The sequence below is a fragment of the Agelaius tricolor genome, unplaced genomic scaffold (genome assembly GCF_023055355.1).
Source record: "Agelaius tricolor isolate 1412-34295 unplaced genomic scaffold, bAgeTri1.0.p SCAF_43, whole genome shotgun sequence".
NCBI lineage: Eukaryota > Metazoa > Chordata > Aves > Passeriformes > Icteridae > Agelaius > Agelaius tricolor.
Genome location: NW_027269303.1, coordinates 2,679,764 through 2,698,985, shown reverse-complemented (window position 1 = coordinate 2,698,985; position 19,222 = coordinate 2,679,764). Strand labels below are relative to the sequence as shown.

The following is a 19,222-nucleotide window of genomic DNA, read 5'->3' as shown; positions in this document are numbered from 1 at the left end:
CTCCTCCAAGGCTCTCCCTGACTGGCTAACCCACACCCTTTTATCCCAGTTATCTTCATTGGTCACAGCTGCAGCCCAATTAAGGACATCACAGCTGCAGCCCATCAAGGACAACTGGGACCTCCCGGGGTAAAGCCTATGTACAGATATTCAAATACAATACACTTCCTCTACTATAATAAGGAAATTTGGAGGTGGAATCCCAGTTCTGGCCACGGGTGCCTGGAGGAGAAGGAGAGTTCTTTTCTGTAGGAAGAAAATCATGGAGCCCCAGTGCTTCAGCAGCAGATGAGAAGAGACCCTCAACATGCCAGGGTCAGCTGGACCAGTCAGGCAGCCTCTGGGAGGCCAAACCAGCCAGATCTGTTCTGTGTTCCCTTGGTTTTGTTGGGCCCTACAATGCCACAATGGTGCCTTGGATCCATGGGGCCCCGCCGTGCCATAATGGTGGCTTGTTTCCATGGGGTCCAGCAATGTCACAATGGCCCCTGGGTTCCAGAAGGCCCCGCAGTGTCACAATGGTCCCAATGATTCCATGAGGCCTTGCAGTGTCACAATGGACCTTTGGACCCTGGGGGTTTGCAGTGTCACAATGGTCTCCTTTGGCTCCACAGTGTCACAATGGACCAATGATGGCAGGAGGCCCTTCTGTGTCACCCTGGAGCTTTGGTTCCATGCAGCCCTGCAGTGTCACAAAGGCCTCTTGGTTTCAGGAGGCCCCACAGTATCACAAGGATCCTCTTGGTTCTGTGGGGACCCCAGGGTCACAATGGTCTCACCGGTTCCATGAGGCCTCACAGTGTCACAATGGTCTCTGTGATTCCATGAGTCCCGTTAGTGTCACATTGGTCTCCTTGGTTCCATGAGGCTGTGACATGTCTTAATTGTGTCTCCATGATTCCATGAGGCCTTGCAAAGTCACAGTGGATCTTTGGCTCCATGGGGTCTTGCAGTTTCACAATGGACCCTTGGTCCCATGACACCTCAAATTGCCTGTCCTTGCAGCTTTGGTCTGAAAGCAACCCTTGGATATTTGGGGAGTATTAGGGGTGGAATTCCATTTCAGCCATGGGTTCCTGGAAGGAAGGTTGGATCCCAGTGTTTCAAAGGCTGATTAGAGGCAGCCCCAAGGAGGCCAAGGGAAGCCAGACCTGTTGTCAGGGAAGAATCCTTGGATAGACAGAATTTGGGAGGCCAAACCGCACTTTTGTCTATGGGCATCTGGACAAGAAAGACAGTTCTTTTCCATAGGAAGGAAAGTACAGAGCCCCAGTGTTTCAAAGGATGATGAGAGCTGGCCCTCAGGAAGCCAAGGGAACCTGGACAGTCCTGGCAGGTTTGTCTGGGAGCTATCCTTGGATATAAGGAATTTTAGAGGCAGATTCCCAATTTTGGCCATGGACACCTGGACTTGAAAGATGGGTTTTTTCTGTGGCAAGAAAAGCACAGGCACCCAGTGTTTTGAAGGAAGATGAGAGGTGGTCCCCAAGAGGCCAAGGCCAGCCAGAGCTGTCTGTCCTGGCAGGTTTCATATGGGAATAATCCTTGGATATAATCAGATTTGGAGGAGGGATCCCAATTTCAACCATGAACCCCTGGAGTAGGAGTTCTTCCCTACAGGAAGGAAAGCACACAACTCCAGGGCTTCAGTGTCTGATGAGAAGTGATCCTCAACATGCCCAGGTCAGCTGGACCAGTCAGGCAGCCCCCAGGAGGCCCAGCCAGCCAGACCTGTTCCATGTTCTTGGATCCTTGGGGCCCTGCAGCATCACAGTGGCCCCTTGGTTCCATGAGGCCCTGTAGGATCACAACAGATCTTTGTTTCCATGAGGCCCAGTGATATAACAATGGTCTCCTTGGCTCCACAGTGGCACAATGGCCCCTTGCTTCCATGAGGCCTTGCAGTGTCAAAATGGTTTCCTTGTTTCCATGGGATTGTGCAATGCCACAATGGCCCATTGGTTCCATCGTGGCAGAGTCTCAAACTGGCCCCTTGATTCTATTGGGTTCCTCAGGGTCACAATGGCCCTGTTGGTTCCAGCAGGCCTGGATGTGTCACAATGTCCCCTTGCTTCCATGGGGACCCACAGTGTCACAATGGCCCCTTGCTTTCATGAGACCCTGCAGTGTCACAGTGGCTGCCTTGTTTCTATGAGGCCCTGTGGTGTCACAATGGCCCCTTGGTTCCATGGGGACTCAGAGTGCCAGAATGGTCTCATTGGTTCCATGAAGCCCCTCAGTGTCACAATGGTCTCTTTTCGTTCCACAGTATCACAATGGCACCTTGGTTCCATGAAGCCCTGAAGTATGGAATGGCCCCTTGGTTCCATTGGGCTCCTCACTGTCACACGAGTTCTCAGTTCCATGGAGCCCTGCAGTGTCACAAGGGCCCCTCAGTTCTACAAGGCCCCATAGTGTCACAACAGCCCCTTGCTCCCATGAGGCCGTGCCATGTCACAATGGTCTCATTTCTTCCATGAGGTCCTGCAGCTCCACAATGGCCCTTGAAGGGTCACAATAGTCTCAGCAGGTTCCCCTGCTTATTCACAATGGCCTCCTTGGTTCCATGATGCCCCATAGTGTAACAATGGTATCCTTGGTTCCACAGTTAGAATGGCTCCATGGTCCCATGGAACCCCACAGCCCCTTGTGGAGCCCCACAGCCCCTTGTGGAGCCCCACCGGGTCACTGTGATCCCCTTGATTCCATGAGGCCCTGCTATGCTACAATGGCCCCTTGGTTCTATGAGGCCCTGTGGAGCTCCAGTGGCCCCTTGGTTCCAGTGGGTCCCTAAGTGTCATATCAGTCTCATTGGTTCTATAAGGCCCCACAATGTCACAATGGACTTTTTGTTCCATGAGCTTTTGTACTGCCAAAACCAGACAACAACAGTCTCCTTGGTTCCATGGTATCACACTGGACCTTGGTTCCATGGGGACTCACAGTGTCAGAAGGGGCTCCTTGGTTCCATGAGGCCCTGCAGAGCCCCTTGATTCAACAAGGCCTCAAAGTATCATAATGGCCTCCAGGATTCCATGAGGCCCCGCAGTGTCACAATGGACCTTTGGTTCCATGTGTTCCAGCACTGTTCCCCGAATCCTTAGTTCCATGGAGCCCTGTAGTGTCACAATGGACTCCTTGGTGCCACACAGTGTGACAACTGCCCCTTGGCCTGCCAATGCTCCACGGTACCACAATGATTCCTTGCTTCCAAAACGCCTTGTAGTGCCCCAATGGCCCCTTGTTTCAATGAGGCCTTTGGTGTCACCATGGTCTCCATGATTCCATAAGGCCTCGCGGTGTCACAACAGACCATTGGTTTCACTGAGCCCCACAGTGTCACTGTGGTCCCCTTGGCTCCACAAGGCCCTGCTGTGTCACAATGGACCTTTGGTTCCATGATGCCCCAGAGTGTCACAATGGTATCCTTGGTTCCTTGGAGCCTTCATCCCATGGAGACCCCCAGGGTTCACTGTAGTCCCCTTGATTCCTTGAGGCCGTGCCATTCTATAATGGTCCTTTGGTTCCAGTGGGTCCCAAAGTGTCAGAACAGTCTCCATTGTTCCATGAGGCCCCACAAAGTCACTGTGCTCCCCTTGGTTCCACCGGCCCCACAGTGTAAAAATGAACTCTCGGTTCCATGAGGTTTCTCAATCCCAATGGTCTCCTTGGATCTACAGTGTCACAGTGGCCCCTTGGCTCCATGTGGCCACGCTGTGTCACAATGGCTCATGATTCCATGAGGCCACAGAGTTTAACAACGGACCCTTGGTTCCATAAGGCCTTGCTGTGTCACAATGGACTTCTGGTTCCATGAGCTTTCACACAGCCAACAGCATCTCCTTGGTTCTGCAGGGTCACCATGGACCATTTGTTCCATGAGGTTCCATAGCAGAACACGGTCACCTTGGTTCCGTGGGGTTCTGCAGTGTCACAATGGGCCCATGGTTCCACCAGGCCTTGCTGTGGCAGAATGGCCCTGTGTTTTCCAGAGGTTTTTCAGTGTCACAATGGTCTCCTTGAATCTGCAGTTTCACAATTGCCCATTGGTTCAATGTGGCCCCAATGTGCCAAAATGGATTTTGGTTCCATGGGATTCCATGGTGTCACAATGGACCTTTTGTTCCATGAGTTTGCTCAGTGTCACAGTTGACTCCTTGGTTCTGTGAGGCCTCGCCACAATCAAATGGCCGAAATATCAGAGTAAGACTCATTAAGACTAAATTGCTGCTTAAGAGGGTATCATTTATTCCAGCCTGAGGTCTAGTTAGGGATAACTCCTAACCCTATGTGGACGTGTAATTCTACCAGCGTCACTAAATGTGTATTACAATTTACCCATTACCATAAATTCTACTGCAAGTTCCCAGTTTCAGTCCTTCTTTTTTCTGACGCTACATTCATGAGCCAGATATCTTCCTGTCTTCCAGCCATCCTTGCTGGGAAAGCAGCCCCTGCATGGCTTGTTCCTGTGCTGAAAGTTCACAGGCACAGTAAAAATTGAATGAACCCTTTTGGTATCAAGGCCAAGGCTTTGTGTGGGCAGGCAGAGGCAGGCAGGAGGCAGAGCTGTCAGCAAAGGAAGGGCCCAGCCAGGTGGGGCAGCCGGGGGATGCCAACAGCCTGCAGGGACAGAGGCACAGGGCAGGGACACCGTAGGACAGCCTGGGCTGCACAGGGCACAGGGATGGGCAGCAGCTGCAAGACAGCCCTGACAGAGCCAACTTGGGCAGCACTTTGGCCATGGCAGACACAAAGAGCACCAAAGCCCCTGAGGGTCATTAAAGCCCTTGTGCTGTGTCTGTGCTGCTGAGCTGGGCCGGGCTCCTGGCCCAGAGGCAGCTCCTGGCAAGGGCAGCAGCGCTGCAGAGAGACAGCTCTGGCCAGGAGCAGCTCCTGTGCACAGCCCAGCAGGGCTGGGGCACTGCCAGGGCCCCTCAGGGACACCAGCAGGGCACAGACAGAGCTCCCAGGGGCTCAGCACTGGCAGGGGCTGTGGCATGTCCCAGAGGGGGCTGTGTCACAGCAGCTCCTCTGTGGCTGTGTCATGGAGGCACAGAGTAGCTGTGATGTCAGCAAGGGGCTGTGTGACAGCACAGAGTGGGCTGTGTGATGTCACAGATTGGGCTATGACATCACAGAGTTTCTTGTGTGTGGTAATTGAGAAGCTACAGCATCATAGCGGGGATTCTGTGACATCACAGAGCTGGCTGTGACATCATGGCATGGCTGTGTGACATCGTAGAGCTGGCTGTGAGGTCAAAGTGTGTGCTGTGACATTACAGAGTGGCAGTATGACATCACAGAGATGGTTTTGTGACATCACTGAGGGGGTTGTGATATCACACAGCTATCTATGACAGCACAGAGTAGGTGTGAGGCCATAGAGTCGATCCTGCCTTCATAGAGGGTGGCTCTGTGACATCAGAGAGTGGGTTGTGACATCAATGGCTGGCTGTGTAACATCATAGAGCTGGCTGTGACATCACAGAACAAATGGTGATAATATAGGATGACATTTGGACATCACAGAGGCTTCTGTGACATCACAGTGCAGCTGAATGACATCATAGGGTTACATCTCAGAGTTGGCTGTGTGACATCACTGGGGCTGTGTGACATCGCAGGGGCTGTGTGAAATCACAGGGGCTGTGTGAGGTCACTGGGGAGGTCACTCTGCCCCGGCCCCCCTCACAGCTCCCCCCAGAGCAGTCCAACCCTGCTCGTGCACAGCGGGGTCCCCTGTCCCCCCGGGTCCCCCCGCCCCCGGCGCCGCAGCCTCCCCCAGAGGATGTTCCACAAGATCGACCCCAGAGCCTGACACGGGGACGGGGGGCCGGGGCCCTGGGGGTGGCACAGGGGGACAGGGACCCCCCGGCAGCGTCCCCGTGTCCCCCAGGGCCAGAGCCTGGCCCAGGGCTCCTTCACCCTGGTACCAACGAGGCCTTGAGAGCGCTGAAAAAATCCCCAGCAAGGGATCAGCAAAAACCAGATTGAATATTAAGGGACAGCAGCACAAAGTTCCTTGGCAGGAGTCACTCTGCTCCTGACTGGACACTTCAGGCAGAGCAAGGAAACAAAGCAACAACAAAACCAAAGAAAATCCAGGCAATCACACCAGAAATGAATCGAGTACTTTCCCTGTGTGTGTGACACAAGGAGAGTGAGGGCAAGGATAAAAGGAATATGGCCCAAAATCTTACTGAGCTCAACCTTACAGGACGTATCTTATAACTTAACCTCAAGTGACACCTTCATCTTCAAAATTTAGCAAAAGAACAACACTAAACAGTATTTAACCTAACTTAAAACCTATGATGTAGCAATTTAACAGAGGAATAATATTTAACAATATTCCACTTAGCTTATAACTTAGATTAAACATAACAACTTAGCAAAAGAACAACTCTTAGCTGCAGTTAGCTTAGACCTTTTGATTTAATTTAAGGCCTGACTGACTCAGCGATCCAAGGCTCTCAAACTCCTCAGAGAGCAGCATTTCTGCCACATTTCCCCAGCACAGGCACTCCTGTGTGCACACAGACACAAAGAGTCAGTGCAAGGCACCTGGGAGAAATTCCCCTGAGGGCAGGAAATGCTCCCTGTGGATCCTTTGGCATCTCCCCAGTGGGTGAAGGGTTGAGCCTGGAGGAGTGGGGGGATCGGCCCAGGCTCCGTCGTTGTTGGGGATCCCCGAGTGCAGCAAACGGGAGAGTTCCCGGCTGGGAGAGGCCCCACTCAGAGGGAGTCGCTGGCCCAGGAGAGCTCCAAGGGCTCCTTTTGGAGCGCTGTTTGCAGGGCCCCAAGAGAGGGGCTTCAGTCCCAGCAATGGTTCATCCTGGCCACACTTGGCACCAACAGCTTTCTTTGGCAGTGTGAGAACAGGGATGTTGTGCCACTGAGGGAACAAAACCAGTTCCCAGGGCTGCTCCTCCAGAAAGCAGGAGCTGGTTGGGCAGCAGCAGTGCCTGGAGCAGACAGTGTTTGTGATGAGCTGCAGAGGAGCTGAGCCCAGGGGCTGTTGGCCAAGGCCGAGCCCCAAGGAGCATTTCTCAGCTGGCAGGGCAGGCTGAGAAGGGGAGGGGGGAATGCAGCAGCACAGGGCCCATGGAAGCAAGGGAGCATTGTGACACTGTGGGGCCCTGTGAGACCAAGGGACCATTGGGACACTGTGGGGCCCCATGGAATCATGGAGAGCACTGTGACATTGCTGGGCCTCATGGAACCCAGGGGACTGTACTGATGCTGTGTGACTCCATGCAATGCAGGGATCATTGTGACACTGTGAAGCCCCATCAAACCAAGGGTCCATTGTAACACCGCAGGGCCTAATGGAACTGTGGAGACCATTAAGACACTTCACAGCCTCATGGAACCAAGAGGCCTTTTTGTACTCTGGGGAATCATGGAATCATGGAGACCATTGTGACACTGAGGGGACCCATGGAATCATGGAGACCATTGTGACACTATGAGCGCCCATGGAATAAGCAAAGCATTGTGACACTGTGAGGTCTCATGGAACCGGTGAGACCATTGTGACCCTGGGGGTCCCCACACAACCAAGAGGACCATTGTGATACTGTGGGGCCTCGTGAAACCAAGAGGCCTTTGTGACACTGCAGGGCTGTGTGGAACCAAAGCTCCAGGGTGGCGCAGAGGGGCCTCCTGTTGTCAATGGTCCATTGTGACACTGTGGAGCCAAAGGAGACCATTGTGACACTGCAAACTCCCAGGGTCCAAAGGTCCATTGTGACATTTCAAGGCTCATGGAACAGAGGAGTCGTGTGACATTGTGGGGCCTGGGGAACCATGGAGACCATTGTGACACTGCAGGGCCTCATGGCATCATTGGGACCATTGTGACATTGCGGGGCCTTTTGGAACCTAGGGGCCACTGTGAAACTGTGAGACCCCATTGATCCAAGGGTCTATTGTGACACTGAGGGTCTTCTGTTATCAAGGAGTGTTTGGGACACTGCTGGATCCTATGGAAACAAGTCACCCTTATGGCACTGTGGGTCCTCATAGATCCAAGGCACCATTTGTGGGGCCCCCCAAAACCAAGGGAACACAGAACAGGCCCCGCAGCTTTGGCCTCCCAGGAGCCATCTGAGTGGTCCAACTGACCTTGGCAGGTTGAGGGTCTCTTCTACTGCTGGAACACTGGGGCTCCATGATTTCCTTTCTATGGACAAGAACTCTTCTTCTATAGGCACCCATTGCCAGAATTGGGATTTCGCCTCCAAATTTCCTTATATCCAGGGATTGTTCGCATAGGAATATTGCCAGGACAAGTCTGGCTGGCAATGGTTTCACAAGGGTCACATCTCATCTGTCCCCAAAACACTGGGGAAGGCTCCGTGCTTTCCTTCCTATGGGAAAGAACTGTCCTGCATGTCCAGGTGCCCATGGCCAAGATTGGGCTTCCACCTCCAAAATTCCCTAACTACAAAGACTGCTCCCAGATCTGCCATTTCTGACAAGTCTGGCTGGCCTTGGCCTACTGAGGCTCTCACCTGCCTTCCAAACACTAGGGCTCTGTGCCTTCCTTCCTATGGAAACAAACTGTCCTTGTCCAGATGCCCATGGCCAGAATCGGGATTTCACCTCCAACATTCCCTGTTGTGACAGCCTGGAGGAGATTGTTGGCTCAAAACATTTCATGTGCTGGGGAGGAAGGGGCAGGTCCAGCCTTGCCCTGCCCTGGAAGCCCAGCCCTGCCCTGCCCTGGAACCCCAATCCCCCCAGAGCCTCTATCCCAGCCCAGCAGTGGCTGTCAGTCCCTGGCACAGCACAGGCAATGCTCCACAGCCACCTCTGCAGCCCCAGCCCAGCTCCTGAGGGACCAAATGAGCCCAAGTCCCACCTGGGGGAAGGGCCCAGCAAGACCAAGGGGTATTGAAGGCTGACCACAAGGCAAGCACACATCTTGACCCTGCATCGTCTTTGAATTTCCATCTGAACACTGCTGGAATCCAGGAGTTGGAAGCTGTGTGTGTATTTCTCTGTATCTTTTTTGTCTTTTTCTTATTCCCTCTTCTTGCAAAATTTGAGTAACTTAAAATGGAACAGGCTTAGAGTTTGTGAAGTTGAATGAGCAAAGTTAATGTTATGAGAAATGTTTCTTGTTGACTGAATGTTGTATTAAACCTTTTGCCAAAGTTTCTCGGATATTCTAAAGTTGCCAGTAAAGTTCCTGTTTTGTTGTTTGGAGCTCCTGAGAATCTCTTGCTGATATTTCTCTAGGGAGTCCAACTCAGTGTACACAAACAATTGTAATTCCTTTTAAATGTCTCCTCGAGAGAGTTTTTTAGTGGATGTGGGTCAGGGCTTGTGTGTGCTGCTTGGCCCAGCCCAGGCAGGGCTTTCCCAGCCACATTCCACACTCCATTGCCCAGCTGGAGCCGCTGGTGCCTCTGAGTTGTGCTGCCCCAGCCCCAGGGACGCTCTCCTTGTCTGCCCATTCCCCCACGGTCTCTGGGCAGGGATGGCCTCACTGGGGGCTGCTGACATCCTCAGCAACTTGGAGGCTGCTGCTGAATTTCACTGCTCCAGAGGCTTGTTCAGCCTTCAGCTCTTCAGTGCAGGAATTCAGTGTCCCAGGGCTCATGAACATTCAGAACACCTGAACAAGCCAAGCCTCTGGGAATCATTTAAGTGTTCAAATCTTTTGTGGTTAATTCAACACATTTAAGAAGCCTATTCAAGATTAATACACGATATTTAAAAAGACAGCAAGTAAATATTTTTAGATCCTGTAATTTAATTTTTTTTTCCTGGTAATTCATTGATGTGTGCAATCTCCAATTGACATCGAATCCACGCATCTCCTCATGCAGTGTGAATAGATATGAAAATCAAGACCTTCCATGGCTGACAATCAATCAGACTCTGTCCCTACCCCCACCCCACCATTTCCCCCATCCAAGCCCTGGCACTCAGAGCAGCCTTGTGCAAATCTGAGCTCCCTCCAGCCCAGGCTGCACCTGCAGCTTTCAGCTCCTTGGCTCCAACTCCCACCTGCTTTTGTTGGAGAAGGAGCTGCCCAAGAAACAGAGGGATGTTCATTTCTTGTCAGCCAGCAAAGCCAAGGGGAGGCACAGATCCATCAAATGCCAAAAGTCATTCTTCTCCCTGGCTCTGCCCTGCCCCTGATCCCCACAGCCTGTCCTATTTCCTTCATCCCTGCATTGCCAGGGACTGTCTGGGACAAGGAAGCTCTGCTCTGGGGATGGAGGGAGGTCCAAGTGCAGCCACTGCAGTGGGAACCAAACTCATCAGGTTTGTGTCCTTTGGGGGCCAGGAACTGGTGAGACTCAGAGGCACAGAAAGGTTTCTCTTCATGGCCAGCATAAAAAATGTGAAATGATAAAATGTAATAAACCTCAAAACAATTCCCCCAGCTCCTTCTGACATTGCAGCAGCATCTGACATGTCCACCATCCACAAGGGATTTCCATACACTAAGGATTTTAGACAAAGATACAAGAAGCGGTGTTATAAAAGATAAAACTACAACTAAGGAAATATTTAAACTTCTGAAAGATTGGGCAATTCCCTGAAGCTCAAAGCATGATGCCAGTCAAGTGAGATGCATTGGAATGACCAGAGAATATCTGTGGGAGGAAGTCTTAGAGCAATGGGAAAGAGATAGGTCCAGCTGCTCTAAATGAAGAGATGTCCTTAGACATGGCCATTTAACCAGGATGGATGGAGACCCCTAAAGGAAGGGGCTCATGAAATATTAGACTAAATGCTGGTGGCAAAGGGAGAGGGGAAAATCAGTATTTCTTCTTCTTCTGCCATCAGTCAAAGAATCCAGTAGATCCAGAAAATTCCTGCTCCTGGTTGGAAAACTTTGCTATTTCTTAAGAATGCACAATGGACCCAGATAAAAAAGGTTTGCTTGTATATTATGAAAAAAACAGGAATTAAAACCTGTGCCCCTTTCCAGGCAGACATCAATTGTGTGCCCATGAACAGGCAGTGACACTTGTGCCCTGAGGTGCCCAGCTGGGATTGGATCTCTCCCAGAGCACCTGAGGGAGAGCAGAGCACCTTGCAAGCTGCAGGGCCCTGACAGCCCCGCAGGGCTCCTGTGCCATCAACATCTGCTCTGCTCCAGTCTGAAACAGGGCCCAGCATGGTGCTGGGATCATCATAGAGCTGAGGTGTGTGCTGGAATTCAATGGCCTCCCCATCCTGCAGCAGCCCTGCATTTCCCTGCTGCAGCCTTGGTCTCCAGCCCAGCCATGGAGGCTCTTTGGGCTCTGGAGTGTTGCTGCAGCCCCCAAGGGCAGCTGAGCTCTGCCTTTGGCCCAGTCAGGCCTGGCCAGCGCAGGCCATGCTCAGCAATTGCTTGTGTGTGCCTGGCCTTGCTGTCAGCCCCGGCAGCGGCTGCGTGGCCCCTTTGTGGCCCTGTGCTGGCCCAGCCATGGTGGCCCAGCCCCTGTGCAGGCCCAGCCCAGGCCAGGAGCATTGCGGCTGGGAACGGCCCCTGTGCTGTGGTGCCCACAGCAGCCTTGGGGCTCTGTGCCCCATGGCCTCCCTGCTGGGCAGCCTCTGCCAGCTCCTGCACAGCCCGTGGCACCTGTGGGGCTGCACAGACAGCCCTGCCCCGGGCTCTGCCGGCCTCTGGGCCAGCAGAGAGGCAGCCAGGGCTGGCCATGGCCGGGAATAGGCCCTGAGCCCTGCAGGAGGATGGAGCTGGGCCACAGCCAAACTCAGCCCAGGCCAAAGCTGGGCTCAGCAGCCAGGGCTGCCAACGCATGGGCACAGAGGCTGGCGCTGACAAATGTCCTGGGCCCCCTCCCTGCTCTGTCCATGCCACCAAGGGCACAGAGCAGCCTCCTCTCTGGGCCACTTGCCTGTTTGCAATGCCTTGCACAGGCGCTGGCCCTGCCCCACAAGGCCTGGCCTGAGTCCTGCCCCTGCACGCTCAGCCAGGCTGAGATGGACACTGATGGTTTCTGGGCCAGGCTCTCGGAGCCCAGCCCAGCTCCCTGCAAGCACTGCCAGCTGCCCTGAGCTCTGGGCAGCACCAAGGGCCTCTCTGAGCCCAGCCCAGCCCAGCCGGCTCTGGCCCCACAGCTCTGCTCAGGCCAGGCTGCTCTGGCCACTGGCCCCACAGCCTCAGACCCTGCCAAGGGCACAGCAGCAGCTGCAGCTGCCACAGGACTCAGCCCCAGCCATGGGGGAAGGTGCTTGGCCAAGGCCAAAGGAGGCTCCCTGGCTGCCCTGCTCCCCTCGGCCTGAGGTGCTGAGAGCTCTGCAGCCCCTGCTGCCATCCCATCTGCCCAGGGCAGCACAAGAGCCCCGGCCTTGGGGGCCTCAAGAGCTGCTCCTGCTCCAGGCCCAGGGCCCATGCCAAAGCTGGGACAGCCACAAAGCTGTGCCCATTTCTGTTCATTGCTGCTCTCATGGGCATGGATCCTCAGCAGCTTGGAGGTTGCTAATGAATTATATTTCTCCAGAGGCCAGTTCTTTCTTGAGCTCTTCAGTTGAGGAATTCAATGAAAAGGGCTCATAAACATTTGACTAAAACACCTGAAGAAGAACAGCCCCGAGGAATAATCAAAGTTTCCAATTCTTCTGTGGTTAATTAGAAAAATTTCACAAGTGTTTTCAATGTGAATCTGCTGTATTGAAAAAAAAATGGGAAGAGAAATGTTTTATCCAGTACTCTTTTCCTGTTTATAGTTTGATATAATCAATGTCCAATTGATATTGACCCCCAGCACCTCCTAATGCTGTGTGAAGAGATATAAAAATCAAGACCCTTCATGGCTGACTATCAATAACACTTTGTCACACCCCCTCCCCACCATTTCCCTCATCCAACCCCTGGCACTCCTATGGATCGGGAATGGTGTGGCCAGCAGGAGCAGGGCAGTGAGTCTTCCCCTGTGCTCAGCACTGGCTGGGCAGCACCTCGAGTTCTGTGTCCAGTTCTGGGCCCCCCAATTTAGGAAGGACATGGAGGCGCTGGAGCGTGTCCAGAGATGGGCAACAAGGCTGGGGAGGGGTCTGGAACACAAGTCCTGTGAGAAGTGGCTGAGGGAGCTGGGGTTGTTTATCCTGGAGAAGAGGAGGCTCAGGGGAGACCTCATCACTCTCTACAACTCCCTGACAGGAGGGCACAGCCAGGTGGGGGTCAGGCCCTTTTCCTAGGGAACAGAGACAGGACAAGAGGACACAGCCTTCAGGGGACATTTAGGCTGGACATTAGGAAATATTCTTCACACAAACGGTGATTGGGCATTGGAATGGGCTGCCCAGGGAGGTGGGTGAGTCACCAGCTGTGGTGGTGTTTACGTAAAGACTGGATGTGGCACTCAGTGCCATGGCCTGGGTGACAAGGTGGTGTTGGGTCCCAGGTTGGACTTGGTGCTCTCCAAGGTCTTTTCCAGCCTGGTTGATTCTCTGATGATTGTGACACTGCAGGGCCCTGGGGAAGCAAGCGGCCATTGTGACACTGCAGGGCCTGGTGGCACTAAGAGGACCATGGTGACACTGTGTACGACATGGCAGCACAGAGCCAAGGGGCCATGGTGACACTGTGGGGCTGGATGGAAGCAAGGAGTCCATGGTGACAGTCTGGGTCTTCCTGGAACCACAGAGGCCACTGTGACACTGCAGGGCCTTGTGGAACCATGCAGAGCATTGTGACAGAGCAGGACCTGGTGTCACGATGGGGCCACTGTGACACTGCAGGGCCCCATGGAACCAAGGGGCCAGGGCTGCTCCTCAGGGACTCCTGGAATGAAGGAAACATGTTGGACACCATGGTGGCCCTTGGGACCAAGAGGCCATTGTGCCACTGTGGAAGCAAGGAGAGCATAGCTGCACTGCCAGACCTCATGGAACCAAGGATCCATTGTGACACTGCAGGGCCTTGGGATACCAAGGATCCATTGTGACACTGCAGCGCCCAAGGATCCAAGGGACTTTGTGACACCAAGTGGTCCCATGGAACCAAAGGGACATTGTGACACTGGGAGGCCTCATGGAATCATGGAGACCCTTGGGACACTCTGGGGCCTCATGGAACCCTGGTGACCCCAAGTTTTCTGGGAGTGTGGATCTGCTGGAGGGTAGGAGGGCTCTGCACAGGGCCCTGGACAGGCTGGATCCAGGGCCCAAATCCAACAAGGTGAGGTTGAACAAGTCCTAGTGCCGGATCCTGCACTTTGGCCACAACAAGCCCTGCAGCACTACAGGCTGGGGACAGAGTGGCTGGAGAGCAGCAAGGCAGAAAGGGACCTGCAGGGACTGATGGACAGCAGGCTGGACATGAGGCAGCAGTGTGCCCAGGTGGGCAAGAAGGCCAATGGCTCCTGGCCTGGATCAGGAATGGTGTGGCCAGCAGGACCAGGACAGAGATGGGCAGATTGCAGGGCAGGGAGCAGGGGTGGGCAATGGGAAGAAACTTGTACCAGGGAAGAGTAAAGAAAGCAAAGGTGGCACACAGGAAATGCTGAGGGCAGTTTGGGGGTGGCTGCCAGGCAGCCCTGGCTCTGAGCAACAGCGTCTGCAGTGGCACAGGAAACTCCCAGCTGATGGGAACAAACTTTCTGGCTGAGTGCAGAGGCCAGGACAAAGCTGAGTGGTTTCCCTGGTGTCCCCCAGGCCTTGCTGGCCCCAGGGGCTGATGGCATTTGTGCTCCCTCAGGTTCATGTCCCCACAGCAACAGCATGGGGGTGCTGCCCCTGCTGTGTGCAATGCAAACAGGGGCTGCTGAGGCAGTGCTGCCATGTCTGTGCCTGCAAGGATGGGGCACCTGTGTGAGCTGGGGGAGAGGCCAGGGCTGCAGAGGGGGGATGTTGTTGGCAGCTGCATGAGGACGCTCTGGGACGCTGCCCTGGGCTGTGCAGCGCACTGGGCATGGATCAGCCCCTGCTCTGCTGCTCCTTCCCGTCTGCCCCAGGGCCCTTGCAGAGCCCCAGCCATGCTGTTTGCCCCCAGCCTGCCCACGGCCAGCCTGGGGCTGCTGACGGGGGTTTCTGTGCTGAGCATTGGCCTGGCTGTGTTCTTGAGAGAGCCTGGGCAAGGAGCCTGGAGCCCCCAGGGCCTGGCCTGAGGCGTCAGCGCTGCCCCAGCAGTGCCCATGGCCTGTCCCTGCTGCAGCCCCGGCACTGCCACCCCCAGGGCTGTGCCCGGCCCCGAGAGCACTCAGGCCCTGCAGCAACACCAGGGCCACCAGGGCAGCGGGGCAGGGCCTCGGCAGCAGCACTGGCAACACCAAGTGCTGCTGCTGCTGCTGCTGGGCACAGCTGCTGGGCCAGCACTGATCTGCCCGAGCTCTGCACACAGACATTGCTGCTGCAGCTCCAGAGAAGGCAACAAAAGGGCATCTCTGCAGAAAACTCTGCTGGGAGATCCATTAGTTCCTCTAAAGCCATTGAGAGCACAATCCCTCACTGACACAGTCTGTGGCCACAGGTAAGGTGGACAGAAATGAAATGAGAAATGGCACCAAGATTGACATTTCTTTGTTGACAATATGAAAATACTAAAACAAAGGAAAAGAACCTCCAAAATTAAATGAACAAGAAGGATCAAAGATAACTTTTATTACAAGTGATTTGCAGAAATTGGCCAACAGTTCAATGTTTCTGAAAGCATCCAGTCATCAGTCTCCACACTGCAGCCTTGAGCTCCTGGTTCCTCAGGCTGTAGATGAGGGGGTTCAGGGCTGGAGGCACCACCGAGTACAGAACTGACAGGGCCAGATCCAGGGATGGGGAGGACATGGAGGGGGGCTTCAGGTAGGAAAATATACCAGTGCTGAGGAACAGAGAGAGCACGGCCAGGTGAGGGAGGCAGGTGGAAAAGGCTTTGTGCCGTCCCTGCTCAGACGGGATCCTCAGTACAGCCCTGAAGATCTGCACATAGGAGAAAACAATGAATGCAAAACATCCAGAAAATAAACAGGCACTAACAGCAAGAAGCCGAAGTTCCCTGAGGTAGGATTTGGCACAGGAGAGCTTGAGGATCTGTGGGATTTCACAGAAGAACTGGCCCAGGGCATTGCCATGGCACAGGGGCAGGGAAAATGTATTGGCCGTGTGCAGCAGTGAATAGAGAAAGGCACTGGCCCAGGCAGCTGCTGCCATGTGGGCACAAGCTCTGCTGCCCAGGAGGGTCCCATAGTGCAGGGGTTTGCAGATGGACACATAGCGGTCGTAGCACATGATGGTCAGCAGGGAAAGCTCTGCTGAGATGAAGAACGTAAAGAAAAAGAGCTGAGCAGCACATCCAGTGTAGGAGATGTTGCTGGTGTCCCAGAGGGAATTGTGCATGGCTTTGGGGACAGTGGTGCAGATGGAGCCCAGGTCAGCGAGGGCCAGGTTGAGCAGGAAGAAGAACATGGGCGTGTGCAGGTGGTGGCCGCAGGCTACGGCGCTGATGATGAGGCCGTTGCCCAGGAGGGCAGCCAGGGAGATGCCCAGCAAGAGGCAGAAGTGCAGGAGCTGCAGCTGCCGCGTGTCTGCCAATGCCAGCAGCAGGAAGTGCCTGATGGAGCTGCTGTTCGACATTTGCTGGGGCTGCACATGGGGATCTGTAAGAAAAGTAATCATGGAATAGTTGGGTTTGGAGAGGACTTGAAATATCCCAGCAGAGCCTGGGGGCACTTTCCCCCCACTGCCTGCCCAGGGCTCTGCTGCCTGGAGCTGTCCCTGCCAGCAGCTGCTTCCCTGTGCCCAGGGCTGGGCCCTGCCAGTGCTGCCAGAGCCCAGCCCAGCCCTGGGGGCTCAGCTCTGCCCTGCAGAGCCCTCCCAGCTCTGGCACTGCCCAGGGGCTGCTCTGGCTCTGTTGCCATCAGAGCAACCCTGAGGAGGCTGGAAAAGCAACACTGATGCTGCCTGTGAGGGGCCCTGTGGTGATTTCTATAACTGTTGTTTTGTAAGATCTGAGAAATAAATTTTTTTTTTATTAACCTGAACTGGGAGAAGAATATCTATGTGCAGTTTCCCATCACAGCAACCCAGAGCAGTAGATTAAAAAAGCAGGATTTTCCCTTTCATGCAGCCCCTGCCTCACTGTGCACCCTGTATAATCTACTTGGAAATGTTCTGCAGTTCACTGCCATGCTGGGAGCAGTCCTGAACAATGCAGCATCCTCCCCACACATGGAGAACACTTCCAAGCCTCACCAGCTGTCTCCTCCCAGCCAGATCTTGTCCCCCAGTGCTGGCAGCAGCTGCCAGGGCTGGCTGAGAGCTGTCCCTGGCAGGCAGCAGAGTCCCTGCCCCAGCACAGCGCCCTGGGCTGCAGGACCCTGCTCTGCAGGACAGCCCTGGGCACCCCTGGCTGCTCTGCACAAGAGACAAGCAGAGAATGTACTCACAGGCTCTGCAGGCATTGGCATGTTCCAGCTTGAGGAGATGGCTCCAGGAGCTGCAGCTGCATTGTCCTGCAGCCAGAGGTTCCTGTGCCAAGGGCTGGCAGTGATTGTGCCCCAGGCACTTCTCAGCCCCTTCCCAGCCCTGACTGATTGAAGCTCTCTGTGCCTCTGGGCTGTGCCCAGGCTGGCTGCAGGCAGTGCCCCAGCCCTGCTGGGCTGGCACAAGAGCTGCTCATCCAGAGAAATGTGCTTTTGAAGCTCTTCTTGGTGACCAGGAGCTGCCTCTGGGCCAGGAGCCCAGCCCAGCTCAGCAGCACAGACACAGCACAAGGACTTTAATCAGCCTCTGGGGCTTTGTGCTCAGGCCCTGAACATCAGTCCCTGAGAGGGAGCTGAAGAAACCTCTCCAGAACTCCAAGGCAGAATCCAACTCCAAAGTTTCTTGGACTTTTAATGGGTCCCACTGAGGGACACAACTGAGCAAGTGTCCCCAGGCCCCAGGCAGAGCAGAGAACTGCAGGCAGTGATGACAGGTGGGGACAAAGAGAAGCCAAGTCTTGGTGCCCTGGGGCACAGCAGGGTCTGTGCCAGCAAGGGCTGGGAGGAGACACCTTGTCCTGAGGCCCTGGGGCCTCCTGGCACAGCCCCAGCCAGGCTGGGCACTGTCAGCCCCTTGTGCTGCCCTCAGCATCCCCCCCTAGCCCACATCCCAGTGGCCTCAAGGATCTGCTGCAAGGAGTCCCTGGGGAGCCTTGCTCAGCAATGGCCCTGGGGGCTCCTTCATGCTCCCTGCAGGGACTGCAGGATTTTCAAAGGACTTTGGGCTTGGCTTTTGCCTTGGAGTCTCTGAGAGGTTTGTGCAATCATGGCCTCCAATTATCTGCTGTAATTAGTCCCTGGAGAGGCTTTGTCAGTAACAACACTCAGTGGGGTGCATTAATACTTCAAGGTACTTCAGTTATTTTAAGGTACTTGGTGTTTCCATTTTGATAGAGACTCTGTGAGAGGTTTGTGCAATCATGGCCCCAATTATCTGCTTTAATGAGTCCCTTGAGAGCTTTGTACTGACACTCAGTGGGGCTCATTAATTCCTTGAGATACTCAAAGTTTTTAAGGTACTTTGGATGTTCCTTTCCACTCTGAATCTCTGAGAGGTTTTTGTCCAATTCTGGCCTCCAATTCTCTCTTCCAGGAGTCCATGAGGATCCTGTGTTGGGGATGGACCTCAGTGGGACCCACTCATGCTTTGAGACACTTTGGGTGTTTCCTCTGACTTTGATTCCTGGAAAGGTTTGTGCAATCCCCTTTTAGGTCCTGAGGTTCCAGGGCTCAGCTCCAAGTGCACCTCAGGGCTCATTAGGATCAAGCAAGTTCTGACAAACCATGGCTCTGCCTTGATTTCCCTCTGCTTTTGTGCAGTTCATCGGGAAGTTTTCCTTTTACAGTTATGGAGAAATATTTCAAAGAGCTTCTAAGAAATATGTATTCCTATCTTAATGGGTGCCTTTATTGCATTTCATATTATCAAAGAGCTGATTGCAGCATTCTGTGATTGATAGTGATCCAGGGTCTCTCCTAAGGAGGTCTGGCCAGGTCAGAGAAGTTGTACCTTGAGAGCTGATCCAGCATAGACAACCTTATCCCACATTCCCCAACCCTATGGGAGAAATTATTTCTGGTTTCAAAAATTTAAATGGTTTATTAAGGCCTTATCAAAATACAACAGAAGACTGAATCAAGAAAAGAATACAGCACTGGGAGCAAAGGATTCAGTCACTGTGTGCTCATCTACAAAATGGATGTTCTGTCTTTTATACCTCCAGCCCCTCCCAAATTCTTGTCAATCGACTCCTTCTTCTCTGTCCAGTGGT

General features: G+C 53.9%; 2 protein-coding genes across 2 annotated transcripts in view; one reads left to right on the top strand and one right to left on the bottom strand.

The window, feature by feature from the left end:
* The window catches only part of LOC139604076 (uncharacterized), a 1,261,625-nt gene that overhangs the window by 78,670 nt on the left and 1,163,733 nt on the right, over positions 1-19,222 (top strand).
* Positions 15,610-16,542, bottom strand: LOC139603977 (olfactory receptor 14I1-like). The gene has a single exon (XM_071454975.1). It carries the CDS (start codon positions 16,540-16,542, stop codon positions 15,610-15,612), a length of 933 nt encoding a protein of 310 aa, XP_071311076.1.